The following is a 19,865-nucleotide window of genomic DNA, read 5'->3' on the forward strand; positions in this document are numbered from 1 at the left end:
TTTGGTCGATCAGTGTGAAAGGAGAGGGGACAAACTAATCATTGGCTGCGACGCCAACGCTCATCACATCACGTGGGGCAGTTCTGACTGCAACAGGAGAGGTGATGATTTACTAGAATATTTAGTTGGTTGTAAACTCCATATTCTTAATCAAAACAATGAACCCACTTTTGTTACTTCTAATAGAAGGGAGGTCATTGACCTCACGCTAGCCACGGAAAACCTCGCGTCTTCCGTGTCTAACTGGCATGTGTCTACTGAGCCGTCTCTGTCGGATCATAGGCACATCTGCTTTACTATCGCGACTACCTCTGTCCCGGCGGGGACGGAGGTACGCAATCCAAAACGGACCAATTGGACCGGCTATAAGGAAGACCTTATCCTACGCTACGGAGATGGTCACACCCCTAAACTCACTTCACCTTACGAACTTGATAGGGCTGCTGGTGACTTAGAGAGCTCTATCATTGAGTCGTTTCACCGGAACTGCCCACTCAAGACCGTTAACCGCTCGAGGCTTGTCCCTTGGTGGAATGCGGATCTCAGCCGGCTTCGGAAATACACGCGCAGGCTCTTCAACAAAGCCAAGCGCACGGGTGACTGGACTGGATACAGGCAGTCCCTTAATACCTACAACAGGGCCATTAGAGCTGCTAAGAAGGACTCTTGGCGGACCTTCTGTGAGCAAGTCTCCAATGTCCCTGCCACGGCTAGGGTCATGAAGATCCTAGCGCACGACAACACACATCGTCTTAACACTATTAAGTTGCAGGAGGGTGTGTACACTAAGTCTGGGGCTGAGACTCTCAAGCATATGCTGGAGGTCCACTTCCCTGACTCCACTCCAATCAATCCAACAAACCCTGACTCTCTATACCCTGTTCTGCACAGGGCGAAGAGAGAGGACTGGCTTGTAGCCAGGCAGGTTGTTACGATTCCTAAGCTTCGTTGGGCTGTCAACTGTTTTGAGCCCTACAAGTCTCCGGGACCCGATGGGGTCTTCCCTCGGCTTTTGCAGGAGGGCTTAGACCACATCGCCTCTCCGTTATGCAAAATCTATAGACTTTGCATTGCTCTCGGTCACATACCTTGTGATTGGAAGCGATCTAGGGTCATCTTTATTCCCAAGCCCGGGAAGGTTTCCTACCTCGAGGCGAAGGCATTTAGGCCCATATGCCTGACCTCCTTCTTCCTCAAAATCCTGGAGAAGCTGGTGGACAGGTACATTAGAGACGAGGTACTTTCGGTAACTCCTCTCTCTTCTTCACAATTTGCTTACCAAAAAGGTAAATCAACTGAGACGGCCCTTCACGGCCTCACGAATTGCCTGGACAGGGCATTCGAGTTTCAGGAAATTTCACTGGCCGTCTTCCTCGATATTGAGGGGGCCTTTGACAAGGTCTCTAGCTCGGTTATTACTGAAGCTGTTAAGAGATTTGGCATCAGCGACACTCTTGGCCGTTGGATCAAGTCCATGCTTACCGACCGCGAGGTGTCGGCGTCCCTCCTTGGGGACTCTCTAGGGGTGACTACCAGCCGGGGCTGCCCTCAGGGTGGAGTGCTCTCCCCCCTGTTGTGGTGCCTGGTGGTGGACGAACTCTTGGAGAGACTCGGGGGTGCTGGGGGCTGTAGCTGCTTCGGGTATGCGGACGATGTAGCAATAGTCTTTACCGGGAAGTTCCCGGATACTGTCACCACACTTATGAGATCTGCTCTCTCTAGCGTGGAGCAATGGTGTCAGGCGGTTAACCTTTCCGTTAATCCTGATAAAACTGTCCTTGTTCCGTTTACGAGGAAGAATACTAAGGATCTGTTCAATGATATCTCCTTCTTTGGCCAGGTCCTGACAAAGTCCTCCGAGGTAAAATACCTGGGGGTGACCTTTGACTGCAGACTCACATGGAAGCCGCATCTTGATCGGTGTATCAAGAAGGCCAAGATGCTTTTCTGGAGGACCAGGAGCTCAGTCGGCTAGACTTGGGGCCTCAACCCCAAGGCTGTACACTGGCTCTATACTGGGATCATCAGACCCATACTATCTTACGGGGCACTTGTCTGGTGGACAAGGGTCCGGCTGAAGACGGTGCAGGCTGCCCTGCGCAAGCTTCAAAGGCTTGCCTGCATTGGTGTTACAGGGGCCATGAGATCGACCCCAACTGCTTCCCTGGAGGTGCTTCTTGACATGCTACCTCTTCATCTTTTCATTGAGGAGGAGGCTGTCATGGGGGCCTACAGGCTCCACATTAATGGCTGTTGGGTTCCAAGACTTTGGGATTACAGCCATACGAAGCTCTTTCGGGAGTACGCTGCACTTGAGCCTTCGTTAACGATGTGCTCTGACAAAACCGTTACCAGCTTTGATTTCACTAAGCCATTCAGCATCCACTTTCCCAGTCGGGCCGAGTGGACTAACCTGCTGCCTCTTGGCACTGGGGGTGAAACTATTTGGTTCACCGATGGTTCCAAGACTGATTCCGGCGCTGGCGCCGGCTATTACTGCCAAACTACAAGGGTCGGTTTTTCTGCTTGCCTGGGCACCTTTGCTAGTGTGTTCCAAGCGGAAATTGCCGCGATCTGTTATTGCGCAGACTACTGCATTAACAAAGGGTATAACGGACGGACTGTGAGGATCTATTCTGACAGTCAGGCCGCCCTGAATGCGCTGGACCAGTGTCAGATTACCTCTCAACTGGTGCGTAGCTGCCTTGATCTGCTAGCGCAACTGGCGTCCTGCAACAGGGTTCTGTTGTACTGGGTGCCAGGGCATAGCGGTTATTATGGCAATGAGCAAGCCGATAGATTTGCGAAAAGGGGCGCGGAGGCCAAGCTCTTGGGGCCGGAGCCGGCCGTCCCCATCCCCTACGGGCATGTCAAACGGAGCCTGCATGACAGGATGACTGTCATACAAAACCAGCTCTGGCATGACATGGATGGCCAGAGACAGATAAAACAGTTAGTCAATGGTCCCTGCAGGTCTCGTGCTAGAGACCTAATTTCGCTCAGCAGATGGGATATTAGGCTGGCCACCGGTCTTCTGACCGGACACTGTCGGCTAAATAGGCACCTCCATCTGATGGGTCTTGCTGACGACCCCCTCTGCAGGTCGTGCCAGGAGAAGGAAGAAACATCCGCTCACGTACTTTGCGAGTGCGACTTCTTCGCCTCGCTTAGACTAGAACATTTTGATTCACACACTGTGGAGCCCTCGCGGGTCTCCTCTTTTACGGTGGAGCGAATTCTTCGCTACGCTGCGGCTACGGGCCTATTCAAGGCCTGATTATGAGGTTGCACAATATGCCTTTGGCATCGGTGCTAGGGCGTGAGCCCCGCCTCATCAACAATAATAATAATAATAAGCATAGCGGATATGCAGTAAAGCAGACGACATTTTACATCCAATAAGGATAAATCTTGGACACATGGAAATCAGTCAATGGGGAAAGAACAGGAAATGAAGTCTACGCTTATATTCTGATAGCTACATTCACAACTGGTTTGCAGTGTAAACACTGTCGTCTCGTCTCACCTCAACAATATTCTTAATTTGCCAACATGAGTGTTAACGTTTAATAATACAAAAGCTAAATTGTAGCTAGACGCACTGATAGTCAATGCGCACCTTAAAGAGAATAAAACTCTGTAGCTTAGCCCTACTAATCTAATTGCCACCATTATCTTTTCTTCTAGTACAAAATCTTAACCTGATTATTTAAGAGTGTATTTAACTTTCGGCTCACTCTGAACCGTTGATGTCTCTTCATTTCAGACACGAAAATCAAAGCCCAAAGTTTGCTTCACCTCAGGCCTCAATTATTTTCTCTTTGTTTCACTAAGCCTATTGTGGATAATACTTGATATACCCGCTGGAGTTTAGGTCTTAGTTTTCTTCATGAAATCACTAAACCAAGGATTATTCTATATACAGTTGTAGTATAGCTTAAGTAATATATAAACAGCCATTTCAAATAACAATATTAAAACAAATTTTTGGAATATCAAAACGAAACAGAGCTTTAAAGCTACAAAAGTACTAAATGCATCATAATTAAGATAAACACTTCCACATATTCACTTTATATTATGGAAAAAGGGAATATTAAGGTTCTGTGTGATTTCTTAACACATCAACACAAGGCTCACTGCTTACGCGACGCACTAGTGTAACAATGGACGGACTCACACAGACAAAACATAGACTGCTTTCTAACTCTTTCCGTATTAATTTTAAGTTGAGAAACAAGGTTTGTTAAATATTAAAATAAATATAATTAATATTAAATATTTTCTTCGTTAGTTGATAGCCTTATTGAACGTTACATCGTTTTAAAAAAGAACAATTAAACATTCTTGAGAGACTTGACTAATATTGGCGTTTGAAATGAAGCATACGCCGGTTGCCTCGCCTTACTCAAATAGGTAGTATATAAGGGTGTCGAACTACAGCTAAAAGCAAGAACAACCGCAATTGCGAAAACCTTTGGTGGACAACCCACCCTAGGGAGGGTAGACGTTTCTCGTAACCCTAGCTGATCGCCGCGAATGTCTTAAGCCCAACGGTGACGATGGAGTAGAAGCCAGGTGTGCAGACTTGTGTCCATGTGGGATGGACAAAAACAAAGACCAGAAGATGGTGGTGTACAGACTGGTGTCCATGTGGGATGGACAAAAACAAAGACCAGAAGATGGTGGTTATTAGAAGCCAGTATGTACAGACTGGTGTCCAAGTGGAATGGACGAAGACCAGAAGATGGTGGTGATTAGAAGCCAGTATGAACAGACTGGTGGCCATGTGGGATGGACGAAGACAAAAGATGATGGTGATAAGGAGCCAGTAAGTACAGACTGGTGTCCGTGTGGGATGGACAAAGACCAGAAGATGATGGTGTGAGAAATCAAGTAGAGGAGCCATTTCCGTGACTGTGAATGCAGTTCGGAAATGGCGAACACGTTTGCTCCGATTTGGAAACTGCGAACGCGGTCACGTGGGTGTAACAACAGACACACACACACACACTAAATATTGACTTAATTTCGAAGATTTCAAAAACGAATATCAACCCTCTTAAGGAGTATAAATTCTCATTGAACACAATTATTTTTACCTCTCCGAGTGACGTATGTCACGGAGAGGTATTACACCGGCCTTGTCTGTGTGTCTGTCTGTCAGACCCCACGTGACCGCGTTCGCAGTTTGCGTATCGGAGCAAACGTGTTCCCAATTTCCGGACTGCATTGACAGTTCACGGAAATTTGGGTTTGTCTCCTCTGGCTATTCTACTTGAGTTCCAACACCAAAAGCTTTTGTTTTCGTCCACTCCACATGGACACTAGTCTGTACTTGCTAGCTTCTATGCACCACCATCTTCTGTTCTTCGTCAATTCCACATTGACACCAGCTTCTATGCACCACCATCTTCTGTTTTTCGTCAATTCCACATTGACACCAGCTTCTATGCACCACCATCTTCAGGACTTTGTCCATTCCACATGGACGCCAGTCAGTCCATTCTGGCTTCTTTTCCTTCGTCATCGTTTGGTTTCAAGATATACGCGGCGATCGGCTAGGGTTACGAGAAACGTCTAGCCTCCCAATGGCAGGGCTTCCACCATCGATTCACGCGAAGGCTTTTTGTCTATCATTATAATGGAAACGAATCGTATATATATCCCAAAATTTGAAAAAAGCGGGCAAGAGGGGTACCCTTCACTTTAAACGTCAATATTAGCAAAGTTTCGAAAGATAATAGGAACAACTTTATTTTAAACGATTTAACTATTTTTAAAGTTATTTACTGGCGATTAAAATAATTAAAAATAATTATATTTATTTAAATATGAAGTCGATAAATCATTGCCTCCTATGTCTATCACGGCCCGTGCATTGCGTTATATTTCCTACATTGCCTCCAATATCTATTTAGGCCCGTGCATGGCGTTATATTTCCTACATTGCCTCCTGTATCCATCAAGGCCCGTGCTTTGCGATATAACTTTGAAAACAACAACCAAAATGGGAAGCTCCTTTCAGAACCATAATAATTTATTTTCATTGTTATATGAAATGAAAATATTGATAATATTTTCAGGCAATTCGATTTGAATGGCTCTTTCTGATGTATCATTCTCTCAGCACTGTTCATAACGGACAGGAACGTAGAGATTCGAGACACTATGAATTACGATAGTGTTTCAAATCCTCTGTAATGAGGGCTTAACGGCTTGGAGTGAGTCGAAAGATAAATACACATCCTATTTTTTAGTTGTACCATGCGTACCACAATGTTGCCAGACGTTTATTGAAGGATGCTTGGGTACTTGGTACAGACTGTTACGTCTACCAAGTTTCCTAGTATCCAAGAATAAATAGGATTCATAGAAGCCAGTGTTAAGGGCATGCCATGGGTCAAGTCGTTAAATATATCGACGCAGTTAAATAGCTGATGGCATTATTTTATCCACTTTCTCATTGTTAAGAAATTGTGTATTTAATTCACGCGAAATAATTAATTGTTAACTATGTAAAATTTAATGCCAAAATCCTTTGTTAAAATCATCCTAAAATTACTTTGTAAACATGTATTGAAACCTTAAAAAATAAGAGAAAAACAAAATTCCCCAATCCCTTACAAGCCAACCCCAATATAATAGCAAGTTCAAACTTTTCCTAAAACGCCAAGACCCCTTCAAAACCACCCCCAACGTAAAACTCCAAATTTTCCCCAAACCCCTGATAAACATCATTGACGTCATGGGCCAAAAAGCGGTACCCCAAACTTTTCAAAACCACGCCCGCACCTCGCCTGCGAAGCAAAGGTGAAAGCCCCCGTAAGACGATGACGTCAATGATGCCTTCTATAAAGGCTTGGCGTGAAAGGGAAAGTTTATTCATTCCATTCGTAGCTCTCTGACCAAAGGGTCTCCACCTTATAGTACCCTTATAATTTTTAGAAACTACCAACTCCCTAGTAAAACTTTAAATAATTTTTTAGTGTAATAAAATAACTTTTTTTGAAATACAACTCAAGTTTCCACCTCCTTTGCACTACTAAATTCAAGTCCACCAAGTCCATCCAAATATCTACCAACTGTTTCAGTCCGGTCGGTAGATCACCAAGCAATTAAAAGCTCTCCCAACCCAGCGCTATTCTTCATGGTGCCGAAACCCGGTATTAAAACCGGAACCTTTAAACGAACTCCTCGGTATGTAACTTTTACTCCTCGTAATTTAATGCGATCCACCTCGGTATTCAAACCGGAAATTCGAACTTTTACTCCTCGTAACTCCTCGGTATTTAAACCGGATCTTAAATGAACTCGTAAATTAATACGGACTTCCTCGGTATTTAAACCCGATCTTAATTGAACTCCTCGGTAATTAAACCGGACTTCCTCGGTAATTAAACCGGACTTCCTCGGTAATTAAACCGGACTTCCTCGGTAATTAAACCGGACCTAATCGGTAATTAAACCGAACCTCCTCGGTAATTAAACCGAACCTCCTCGGTAATTAAACCGGACTTCCTCGCGTAAATGCCAGATCCCGAAAACGAATGCAATACCTCCGGATCACCCCATACCGCCATTCAGACCTCTGGATCACACCAAACAACCACCACCAACTCCTCTGGAAGCGAGCAGACCAAGCGGACTACACAAACCTCCAAAAACGCCGCGAACTCTGCCACTAACATGGCTAACACTAAACCAACGGATCCAGTCAAAGAGACGAAACTTGCCCGCGCCTCCCAAAAAAGCGCGAGAAACGCCGCCACCCGAAAAATAAACGCGCTTAAAAGCCTGCTAAAGGGAGCATGCATCGACGCGGAAGAAGTGGAAGACGCTATCGCCATGCTTATCCAAAGGGAAGATGACGTCATAGTCGCGGACGCCAAAGTACTAAGCCTGATTACGGACGATGATGAGATGGAAACCGAATCAGATGCCACCATCGCCTTCCGTGAGGAAATTTCGGAATTAAAGCTAAAGACCGAAAGAGCTGCCCGAAAGGCCCACCAAACCAACGGAACTTCTTCAACTTCCAACTATAGTGGATCGACGCAGATCAACGGGGTCAACGCCACACCGAACCAGCCACCCGCCAGTGTACCCAGAAACAACTCCAAGCTGCCGGAGATAAAAATTCCAACATTTTCAGGAGACCACGCGAAATGGAACTGTTTCTGGTCAAGGTTTAACGCGGTCATCGAAAAACAACAAGGCATCTCAAAGGTAGAAAAGCTCATTTATTTAACGGGATTTTTAGAAGGCGAGGCCCTTCAGGCCATCGACGGATTTGACGAAGTAGACAGTTCTTACGATGAAGCGGTTAAAATTCTTAAAAAACGTTACGATAAAAATGACATGGCAGTCCATCTCCATTATAAGAAATTAAAAGAAATTCAGCCGGTTGCAAATTCAAACAATGTAAAGGCCCTCCGTACCCTTTTAGATAATTGCGAGGTTAGCATTAGAAGCCTTAAGAGTTTAGGAATAGATCCAACCGTAAAAGCCGAAGGGTTTTGCCCAAATATTCTTGCCTGTTTACCTAACGATATAAGGACCGCCTACTGTGCTCAGAGAAAACCATCCACAAATGGATCGGTTTGGGACCCAGACGAATTGGTAGAATTTCTAAGGGGACAAGTGGAGAGTAGAGAAATGGCCGAATTACTAGTTGACGGTCAGAGAACCATGCCCTTAGTCAGCCCCAAAAATTCAGAAAAGATTCCAGATAGGTTTAGAAATAGATCAAGGTACGAACATAATTATAATAATCATAGAAGACCGTCAGCTGCCCAGTTAGCCACCGGAGTAAATAAAGCTCCTAAAAACCAGGAATTTACTTACTGTATATTCTGCAAAAACGATACCCATAAAACCCTAAATTGCGCCAATTATACTATGGAACAAAAAAGAATAATAATTAGGGATAGCGGAAGATGTTACATCTGCCTTCGCAATAACCACGACGCTCAAAGGTGTACATCTAGATTTAGAAATTGCAAAACATGCGGTAGAATGCATCATTTCGCCGTATGTGAACAAAACCCCTCTCACAAAAGGTCAACCAATCAAGCCCAAACCCAATTAGTGGCGCAAGTCCAAAACCAAAACGCCTACCAAATCCAAAATCAGGGCCAGAACCAAGTCCAATATTTAGTTCCCGTGCAAAACCAAAGTCAGGAAAACAACCACGCCCAAACGCACGTAAAATGCCAAGACCAAAATCCAGTAGAAAACCTAACTATGGCCTTGGCGCCAATTAAAACCTGCAGCCAAAATGTACTGCTCCAAAGAGCTATAGCCCTAGCCAAACATCCCTCCCAACCAAAAAACTCTAGAATAGCTAAGTGTTTCCTAGACGGGGGGAGCCAAGGTAGTTTTATAAAGGAAGAGCTTGCCACGAAATTAAACCTACCAATCGTGGGGGACCAATAATTAGATGTTTTCCGTTTCGGGAACAAAGATCCCTACCAAGAAAAACATAAGAGAGTAAGGGTCACCTTAGAGAATAAGCAAAACCCAAATGAAACAGTAGAAATCATTTGTATTGTCCAAAGGTTCTTAACATACGACTTTTCTAAATCCAATGATTCAGATATTCAAGAAATCCTGAAAACCAAGGGGATAAGTTTAGCTTGTGAACCCGCCTTAGAAATTTAATCAGAACAACCTGATATTGATATCCTAATAGGAGCTGATTTTTATTGGGAAATCGTCAGCGGGAGAACAGAAAGAATAGGACCCCGCACAGTAGCGCTAGAGACCAAACTAGGTTGGTGCCTAAGTGGACCAGAAAAGAGCTCAACCTTAGCTAAATCCAACCAATCTGTAACTTCCATGTTAATTAGCTTAGGGGAAAAACGAGTAAATCAAACCTTAAAAACATTCTTTGATTTAGAAACCCTCGGTATTGATAGCTCAGAAATTAAGGAAAATCCCAATGACCTAGCCTTAACCACCTTTTTTGAGGATATTACGTTTGACGATACCCAAGGTCGTTACGTGGTAAAATTTCCCTGGAAGCTTAGCAAAGAAGCATTACCAGACAACCAAGCTGTAGCCATGAAAAGAGCCCAAAGTTTAGAAAAGAAATTCCAAAGAGACCCCAGCTACTATGAACGCTATAGGGCCGTGATTAAAGAACAATTAGAACTAGGCATAGCAGAAGTAGTACCCCAAGACCAATTAGCTATCTCAAAACCAGGCATGTATTACATGCCACACCAGGGTGTAGAAAGGGAAAATGTCCAAACAACCAAAACACGTGTCGTTTTAGACGGCTCATCACATGCCTATGGGAAACCCTCCCTAAATGACTGCCTACTACCAGGTCCCAATTTAACTCCTAACCTCCTATTAATTCTTGCCCGATTTCGAAATAACCAAATAGCAATAGTTGCAGATATTGAAAAAGCATTTCTGCAAATAGCTTTGGATGAGGAAGATAAAGACTCTGTAAGGTTTATCTGGTTCCAGGAGGAAAATGATGGTATTAAAATAGGCCATTACATAACCCTAAGAATGACGAGAGTACCCTTTGGGGTAACCTCAAGTCCCTTTCTGTTAGGCTGTACCATTAAATACCACATCCAGCATGCCACAGACCTACCAGATCTAACCAGACATATACTAAACAATGACCTTTTTGTCGACGACCTCACCACTTCAGTAGAAAATGTAGATCAAGGTTATGAAGTATCCATTAGTGCCGCGAAATTGATGAAGGAAGCCGGGATGAGATTTAGAAAATGGGGTACTAACTCCCAGGATCTAAGAGATAGATGGACAAAGCATGATAACCAAGGGGGCCCAAGTTTATTCGAACAAAATACTGAGACCATAGAAAATAAAGTATTGGGTGTAAATTGGGACCCTAATTCGGACATGTTAACATTTAACCTCTCCAACCTAATCAAAACCAGTCAGGTTATGAAATTTACCAAACGCCAGGTGCTTAGTTTCATCGCGCAAATTTTCGATCCCTTAGGCCTACTCTGTCCATTCACAATTAGGGCAAAAATGTTATTACAATTGTTATGGGAAACCAAGGAAAATTGGGATACAGAGCTTCCCCGAGAGACCAAGGGTATTTTCGAAACATGGGTAAATGAATTACCTCTCCTACACCATCTCAAAATCCAAAGAAACTACTATTTCAAAGCCACAGACGAAATAGCAGAAATTGAGCTCCATTGTTTCTCCGATGCGAGTTTAAAAGCCTACGCCTCCTGTGTTTATGTTAGGTATAAAACCATAGCGAACCAAATAGGAACATATTTAGTCACCGCTAAGTCGAGAGTAACCCCTCTAAAAACCAAGACCCTAGTTTAGATTTAAAACTTCCCAAGCTAGAACTAATGGGTTGCCTATTAGGAGCTAGGCTTACAAACAACATTAGACAAGTTTTCACCAAAAACCTAGTGGGAATATTTTATTGGACCGACTCTACAATAGCCTTAGCATGGGTCACCGGCGATTCCACCCAATGGAAGCCCTTTATATCAAACCGGGTTTCCGAAATCCAAAAACTAACCAAAGGGGAAATGTGGTTCCACGTCCCCGGAAAGGATAACCCTGCTGATTTTCCTACCCGAGGCATGAAAGCCGAAGACATGAAAAACAATAGTAAATGGTGGGAAGGACCCTCGTGGTTAAAAGAACCTAAACAAAATTGGCCAAATTCGCGTAAACCCTCAGAAAAGGATTTAGAACCCGTAGCAAGCGAAAGAAGGAAACTAACCCTAGCTATAAATATAACCAAACCCCTAGGGATCCACACCTTAATTGATTTATCAAAACACTACCACCTTAATAAGGTATTAAGAATAACAGCCTATTTATTCCGAGCCGCCCACAACTTCAGAAATCCAAACAAAATTACAGGCCCAGTTAGTGCGGAAGAATTACAAAAGGCAGAAATAGCTTGGATAAAATCAGTACAGACCTTAGAATTTGGACCTGAAATTAGACAATTAAAGAATGGAGAACCAATCCACCCCAACTCTAAGATAGCCCCTCTAAAACCAATCCTGAACGAAACTGGTATTTTGTGCGTCGGCGGACGGTTGGAAGAATCCAGTTTTTCCTACTCTGAAAAACCTCCCATACTAATATCAAAGGGACATAGATTAGCTAAACTGCTTATAATTAGAAGCCATATCCAAATCCATCACGCAGGTATTAGTGATACAGTCACGCAGTTAAGAGAGAAATATTGGATACCCTCGGCGAGACAATTAGCACGCTCTGTAGTTATAGATTGCGTCATATGTAAAAGGTTGAATGCGAAACCAGGTGATATGTCTACCGCTACACTACCAAAAGATAGACTGTCAGAATCCCCTCCCTTCTCAATTATGGGTATTGATTTCGCAGGCCCTTTAATAGTAAAAAACAAGTCCCAAGACCAAAAGTGCTACATTTGTTTAGCAACTTGTGCCATTACTCGAGCTATCCACTTGGAACTCGTTCCCTCGCTAAGTACCAATGACTTCCTATTAGCCTTTAGAAGGACAATAGCTAGGAGAGGCGTGCCAGAAATTGTCTACACAGACAACGCCAAAACATTCAAAAAGGCCAATTCAGATATCAGAACAATTTGGCAAAACCTAAAGCTTGACCAATTAAAAGAATTCTTCGGTAATAAAGGGATAAAATGGAAATTTATAGTAGAAAGAGCCGCGTGGCAAGGAGGAATATGGGAAAGATTAGTAAGCTCGACAAAAAATATCCTTAAAAAATGTCTAGGTAGAGCCTCGTTAAATTATACCGAATTAGAGACCATCTTAATTGAGACAGAAGCAATAATTAACAGTAGACCTATTACATATATTTATAATGATTTAAGAGAACCAATGCCCCTCGCGCCCGCTGAATTTCTTATTGGGCGCAGAATTACGTCACTGTCGCCATTGACATTTGCCAAAAACCAAGTAATTCCAATGTCACGTCAAGAAATGACCAAAAGACTCAAATATCGCGAAGCCACAATAGAAAAAATATGGAATCGCTGGAGACGCGAGTACGTTATGGAACTTCGTTCCGCTCACCATTCAAAACTCGCTAAAAACGAAGCCGCGTTTAAAGTCGGAGACGTCGTACTCATACACGACGAAAAGATTCCACGTCACATGTGGAATATCGGCCTCATCCAAGAAGTAATACTCGGTCGTGATAAAAAAGTGCGGTCTTGTGTAGTAAGAACCAAAAACAATAATAACATTAAACGTGCCGTACAACACTTGTGCAACCTTGAAATCAGCGATTCCGCGTAAATTGTGCCCTTGGTAATACTTCGTATTACCGGGGGGAGTGTTAAGAAATTGTGTATTTAATTCACGCGAAATAATTAATTGTTAACTATGTAAAATTTAATGCCAAAATCCTTTGTTAAAATCATCCTAAAATTACTTTGTAAACATGTATTGAAACCTTAAAAAATAAGAGAAAAACAAAATTCCCCAATCCCTTACAAGCCAACCCCAATATAATAGCAAGTTCAAACTTTTCCTAAAACGCCAAGACCCCTTCAAAACCACCCCCAACGTAAAACTCCAAATTTTCCCCAAACCCCTGATAAACATCATTGACGTCATGGGCCAAAAAGCGGTACCCCAAACTTTTCAAAACCACGCCCGCACCTCGCCTGCGAAGCAAAGGTGAAAGCCCCCGTAAGACGATGACGTCAATGATGCCTTCTATAAAGGCTTGGCGTGAAAGGGATAGTTTATTCATTCCATTCGTAGCTCTCTGACCAAAGGGTCTCCACCTTATAGTACCCTTATAATTTTTAGAAACTACCAACTCCCTAGTAAAACTTTAAATATTTTTTTAGTGTAATAAAATAACTTTTTTTGAAATACAACTCAAGTTTCCACCTCCTTTGCACTACTAAATTCAAGTCCACCAAGTCCATCCAAATATCTATCAAAATTTCAGTCCGGTCGGTAGATCACCAAGCAATTAAAAGCTCTCCCAACCCAGCGCTATTCTTCACTCATTGCGTTTCGAGTGGAAGTTCAACTTTGGCACCCCCAAAATTCGCTGTTGTCTGCTCGTTTTCCCCTTCCGCGTTTTTTCGTTATAAACTTATGATTTAACGAACTGTTAAGATAAAATTTCATATTTCCTAAGACAGATAAGCTTCTGCTCCTTTCATCTTATTCCCAGTTAGATTTAACCTTGTTAAAACATAATCAGATGAATTTGAGTTACAATGTCGTAAAATCCTGCGCATACAGTTACCTAGGAGTGATAGAGACATTTTTACCGATTCCTAGAGATGTTAAGCTTAAGCGAAATTGTTTTACGTTTGAATAAAAATACCGCTTCCAGTAGTGGGTTTATAGTACTCCTTGTTTGTGTAAGATTAGTGTAGCTGTAGAGCGTAGTGAGAAACGCTTAAAAATATATATATTCAATAAAAACACCGCTTCCACTTGTGGATTTATACTCCTTGTTAGATTAGTGTAGGTGTAGAGAGTAATCATTATAAACGCTTAAAAATATACTTTCAAAAATGAAGAATATAGAACATTTATTTTGTATCAAAAAATATTTTGGTGCTAAGATTGCTTTAGAAAAATCCAAACGGCTAGGTATTGGTAAAACAGACATGTGTAAGCTATTTGTAGATGAGATAATTGTTTTACATGTTTTAAATGAGACTAAACCTTCCACTTTTTGGTCTAAAAAAGTGTTATTGGCAATGTATATTTTTAAATATAAACAAATGCTGTTTAGTTTATACGCCCCCTATTTGTGAAAGACATTTTTAACGCACTTTTTACCTCTCCGAGTGACGTATGTCACGGAGAGGTTCTGTAACGATCGTGTGTGTCTGGGTGCGTTTACATTGCTATACTTATGAGGACCGCGACGAGAAAACACACCAATCCTGTGGGGACCGTAGTCACTTATGGGGACGCACACCCCGGTCCCCATTAAACCCAAAAAAAACATATGCTCAAATTAATTATTTTTTGATTTTAATTGCTTAAAATTAGTTTTTAAAGTGGTCCCCACAAAGGCGGTAAATTACACATTGCCGATTTTGTGTCACAAACGGACTGATAATAGTGCCCCCTTATCGGTCCTCGCAAGAACTAAAAAGCACACACTACTTCTTCCGGTATGAGTGAAGGCCCCATAAAAGCGGTATTTTAACAATGATCATAAAAATTAAACACAAACGCACCGTTTTCTTTATTTTGAGAAGATAAGCACATGAATACCTGCTATCTTAACTAGCTCTTATATAAAACGACTAAACAATATTAGATACGACAACTTACGAAGTTTACTATTATTCATTTATATGAAAAATAATAATTCAAGGTTAAGAAAAGGGTCCCCATAGCGGATGTAGTAATTCAAATTTAAACACAAAATGTGATTTATTACAAATTTCAATTTAACAGTAAAACATCAAAAACACGAAGATATTTCTACTTCGTTATACGATATCTAGATAAATCGAATTATTTTCACCAAAAGCAAAAAACATGAAAAACCGTTGGCTCAAAGGTCCCCGTAAAGGGTTTAAAAGTCCAAAATTAGACACAGAATGGTGTAAATTATAAATTTCAAGTAAAAGGTTTTTTTTAAATAATATACACGACAACCTTCGAAGTTAACTTGAATTTTATTCATCCATATGATAGATAATAAAACAACATTGGGAATGGGGTCCCTATAGCGGATGTAGTAATTCAAATTTAAACACAAAATGTGATTTATTATAAATTTCAATTTAACAGAAAGACATCAAAAAGACGAAGATTTTTCTATTTGGTTATACGATATCTAGATAAATCGCATTATTTTCACCAAAAGCAAAAAACATGAAAAACCGTTGGCTCAAAGGTCCACGTAAAGGGTTTAAAAATCAAAAATTAGACACAAAATGGTGTAAATTGTAAATTTCATTTATAAAGGTTTTTTTAAATAATTTTAGACACGACAATCTTCGAACTTTACAATTATTCATCCATATGAAAGCTAATAAAAAAACGTTGGGAATAGGGTCCCCATAGCGAATGTAGTAATTCAAATTTAAACACAAAATTTGAATAATTCGAATTTCAATTTAACAGAAAGACATCAAAAACACGAAGATATTACTAGTTCGTTATATGATATGTAATTAAATCGCATTATTTTCACCAAAAGAAAAAAACATGAAAAACCGTTGGCTCAAAGGTCCCCGTAGAGGATTTAAAAATCAAAAATTAGACACAAAATGGTGTAAATTGTAAATTTCATTTATAAAGGTTTTTTAAATAATTTTAGATAAGACAACTTACGAAGTTTACTATAATTCATTTATATGAAAAATAATAATACAACGTTAAGAAAAGGGTCCCCATAACGGATGTAGTAATTCAAATTTAAACACAAAATGTGATTTATTACAAATTTCAATTTAACAGAAAGACATCAAAAACACGAAGATATTTCTACTTCGTTATACGATATGTAATTAAATCGCATTATTTTCACCAAAAGCAAAAAACATGAAAAACCGTTGGCTCAAAGGTCCCCGTAAAGGATTTAAAAATCCAAAATTAGACACAAAATGGTTTAAATTATAAATTTCAAGTAAGTTTTTTTTAAATAAACAGGAAAACCTTCGAAGTTAACTTTTATTCATCCATATGAATGATAATAAAAAATGTTGGGAATGGGGTCCCCATAACTTATGTATTAATTCAAATTTCAACACAAAATGTGATTTACTACAGATTTCAATTTAACAGAAAGAAATCAATAACACGAAGATATTTCTACTTCGTTATACGATATGTAATTAAATCGCATTATTTTCACCAAAAGCAAAAAACATAAAAAACCGTTGGCCCAAAGGTCCCCGTAAAGGGTTTAAAAGTCCAAAATTAGACACAGAATGGTGTAAATTATAAATTTCAAGTAAAAGGTTTTTTTTAAATAATAATATACACGACAACCTTCGAAGTTAACTTAACTTTTATTCATCCATATGATAGATAATAAAACAACATTGGGAATGGGGTCCCCATAGCGGATGTAGTAAATCAAATTTAAACACAAAATGTGATTTATTATAGATTTCAATTTAAAAGAAAGACATCAAAAACACGAAGATTTTTCTATTTGGTTAATCGCATTACTTTCACTAGAAGCAAAAAACATGAAAAACCCTTGGCTCAAAGGTCCACGTAAAGGATTTAAAAATACAAAATTAGACGGAAAATGGTGTGAGTTATAAATTTCAATTACAAAGGTTTTTTAAATAATTTCAGACCCGACAACCTTCGAAGTTTACTATTATTCTTCCATATGAAAGATTATAAAAAAACGTCGGAAAATGGATCCTCATAGCAGATGTGGTTAGTGAAATTTAAACACTAACTGGAAATTATTACGAATCGGCAATCTAGCTTAATTACCCGCCATCGGTAATCTAGCTTGATTTTCTACAATCGGTAATCTAGCTTAACTTCCTTTAATCAGTAATCTAGTTTAATGATAATAATAATAATATTAATAATAATAGGCTTTTATTTAGGATTTACCTTTAAGACTTTTCTTATTTACAAAAGTGTCCTGCTTTTAAGTTAAAAATTAAAGAGAGAAAAGCTTTAATTTTTCTGCTATTAGTCAAGACAGAAATTAATGACTTCTTATCCTGGATAAGAAGTCATAAACTTCTGCTTAAGACTAGTAAGATTGTTCAAATAATTGTTTATCTTATCTATAACAAGTTTATAAGATTGCTTTTGTTTGATGTCCATTGGGAGTCTGTTCCCGAGCTCTATACCCTTATGCTTCAAGCTTTTATTTCTATATCTGGAGAAGTTTTCCGTATAGAAGTTATTTGTTGTGCCACGAGTTTTTACGTTATTATTTGTTGTTTGAAACCATCCTTCAATAAAGTCAGGGTAATAACTAATTTTTATTCTGTACATGAATTTCAGCACTTCTAGGTGGTAATTATGTTGCAGAGATGTAATATTAGCTTTTGCGCTGGCAGCTGTAAGTGAGTCAAATTTTGGCGCTTTAACTATCATCTTGATACACTCTTCATGTTTAGCAGTTCCCCTGCTATGTTCACAAAGCATTCGTTAAGCATGTTTGCTACAGTTTCTGGATCTTTGTTTTATTCGCCTTGTATTCCAACTCCGTTATAGGTTTTGCTTGAGGTATGGCTTAATGGTTTACCAAATATTGGTCGTTTCATTACTGCCGATTCCAATATTAATTTTGAAGTATCTTGTCTTCTCTTTATGGATAAGAGCGTTGACCAAGTTTGTTTCCTGTACATATTTTGGTACTTTTCCTTATGAGCATGGTTTACTGTTCATGTCTTTGTCTTGAATATGATGTTTTATATTTGAGGTTAGCCACGGGGCGCTTTTAGTAGATACATATTTTTCTCTTAGCGGAGCATGCTTGTCCAGGTGGTCAATTATTTCATTTTGTAACATCTGTAGGCCCCTTTCTGGGCTGTCAATGGATTCCTTAGCCTTGTTTAAGTTTGTATGGAGTTCTTGAACGAATTTCGAGGTAATTTTCTTATGCAGTTTTATGCTCATTTTCTTCCTTATGATCCATGTTAGGTCATGTACAGATGCTCCACATGCCTTTACTATGACCTCTGTGATTCGTTCCGGGTGATTTACACAAATATAATCACCCAAACTTGTTGAGTTTAGGGTTATTCTGATCGGGGATGTTATCATTTGTATGAAATTCCCCAGTGTCTTGAGAGGTAGTCTTGCCTTTGCCGATAGCGTGGTGGCTTTGAGGTTACAGTTCGTGTCCCCTATGATCAGAATTTCATTGTTTGTCTTAAACAGTAAAAATCAATGTTACACCTTAGTTTAATGCCATAGACTTGTGCAGAGCTGTATTCTTAAAGAAAATTAATTAGATTTCAACCGAGGTTATCGACTCGCGAACAGACAGCGCTTGGATTCAAGCTTACTTAACTTTCTATAGAGTATTTCATCCATAAAACTTTAAATAGAATTACTCCAATTGTTTTCAACCACTAAACGCTAAAAAATGCGAGTTTCGAACGTGCTGTCAATTTCTAATAAAACAGGGCATCATTGAAAAAATCGTAAATCGAGTCATTTTTGAAAAATTAAAACTACATATACTTAACATAAAAGTTTCTGAATGAAAAGTAGAAAAGGACCTAATATAAAGATCTTATGTTCATTTGAAAACGTTTTGAATCCTAAGGAATTTATAATTTGTGGAATATACGGTCCAGAATTTGGCTTTTTTTATAAAAAAAATCCCATGTTATTTCAATGGGAAGTTTCGAGTTTTTTTTTTCAAAAAGGCTGATTAATTTTATGTTAATGAAAACCACCCTTAGCAAATTGATTTTTTTATAAAATAAACTATTAGATGGATCTCTTCGAAATTTTAACCACATATTGTGAGTCCGGGTTGTTGTTCTATAGATTTATTTAAAAACAGTAAAAATAATACGAAAAAGGCTAAAACCAATCAAAAAACACCTCATTAATCATTAAAAGCTGTATGAAGTCTTATGTAAGAGAGGTATCACTCTCCTAGCATTTTAAAAAGTTTCAGATAATTTAATGACAATCAAAAACTGCATAAAGCCAATGCTACGGTACTTAGCAATTAGAGACCGATAACAAAAGGGGCCGCTATCCTCAGTAGACTGATAGAGAGATAGATCCGGTGAGAAAGGGTGTACTACGTCAGCGGGAACGAGTACGCTCTGCCTGCTCAACCCCCCCTTTTTAAATCGGTCTGCGGAAGATATTTTTAAACGTCGCGCTTAGACCGAGAGAAACATAAACGAGCTTCAGCCTCAACTCAGAAGGTCGGGACGGGGGGGC

The 19,865-nt window shown here is 40.1% G+C and overlaps 2 protein-coding genes across 4 annotated transcripts; one reads left to right on the forward strand and one right to left on the reverse strand.

Moving 5' to 3' along the window:
- Positions 1-857: 857 nt before the first annotated feature.
- On the reverse strand, positions 858-1,976 carry LOC149593868 (uncharacterized). Of its 3 annotated transcripts, none has more exons than XR_016379505.1 (2): positions 1,280-1,976; positions 858-1,210 (listed from the first exon to the last, which is right to left on the reverse strand). XR_016379505.1 is itself a non-coding variant. In XM_089861634.1 (2 exons), exon 1 carries the CDS (start codon positions 1,910-1,912, stop codon positions 1,520-1,522), a length of 393 nt encoding a protein of 130 aa, XP_089717760.1. In that variant the 5' UTR covers positions 1,913-1,976; the 3' UTR covers positions 858-1,424; positions 1,487-1,519. The 3 variants fall into 3 exon arrangements, 2 of the variants coding, with proteins under 2 accessions (XP_089717760.1, XP_089717759.1); XM_089861634.1 differs by having other exon boundaries at positions 858-1,424; positions 1,487-1,976; XM_089861633.1 differs by having other exon boundaries at positions 858-1,424; positions 1,483-1,976.
- Positions 1,977-7,689: 5,713 nt separating this feature from the next.
- Positions 7,690-18,997, forward strand: LOC149593869 (uncharacterized). The gene is made up of 6 exons (XM_089861647.1): positions 7,690-9,376; positions 9,668-10,756; positions 11,323-13,160; positions 18,171-18,310; positions 18,696-18,838; positions 18,945-18,997. Exons 1-6 carry the CDS (start codon positions 7,690-7,692, stop codon positions 18,995-18,997), a joined length of 4,950 nt encoding a protein of 1,649 aa, XP_089717773.1.
- The last annotated feature ends 868 nt before the right edge of the window (positions 18,998-19,865 follow it).

This window comes from Phalangium opilio, unplaced genomic scaffold, assembly GCF_054372755.1.
Source record: "Phalangium opilio isolate 3A_F unplaced genomic scaffold, DU_Popi_V2 ptg000483l_1, whole genome shotgun sequence".
NCBI lineage: Eukaryota > Metazoa > Arthropoda > Arachnida > Opiliones > Phalangiidae > Phalangium > Phalangium opilio.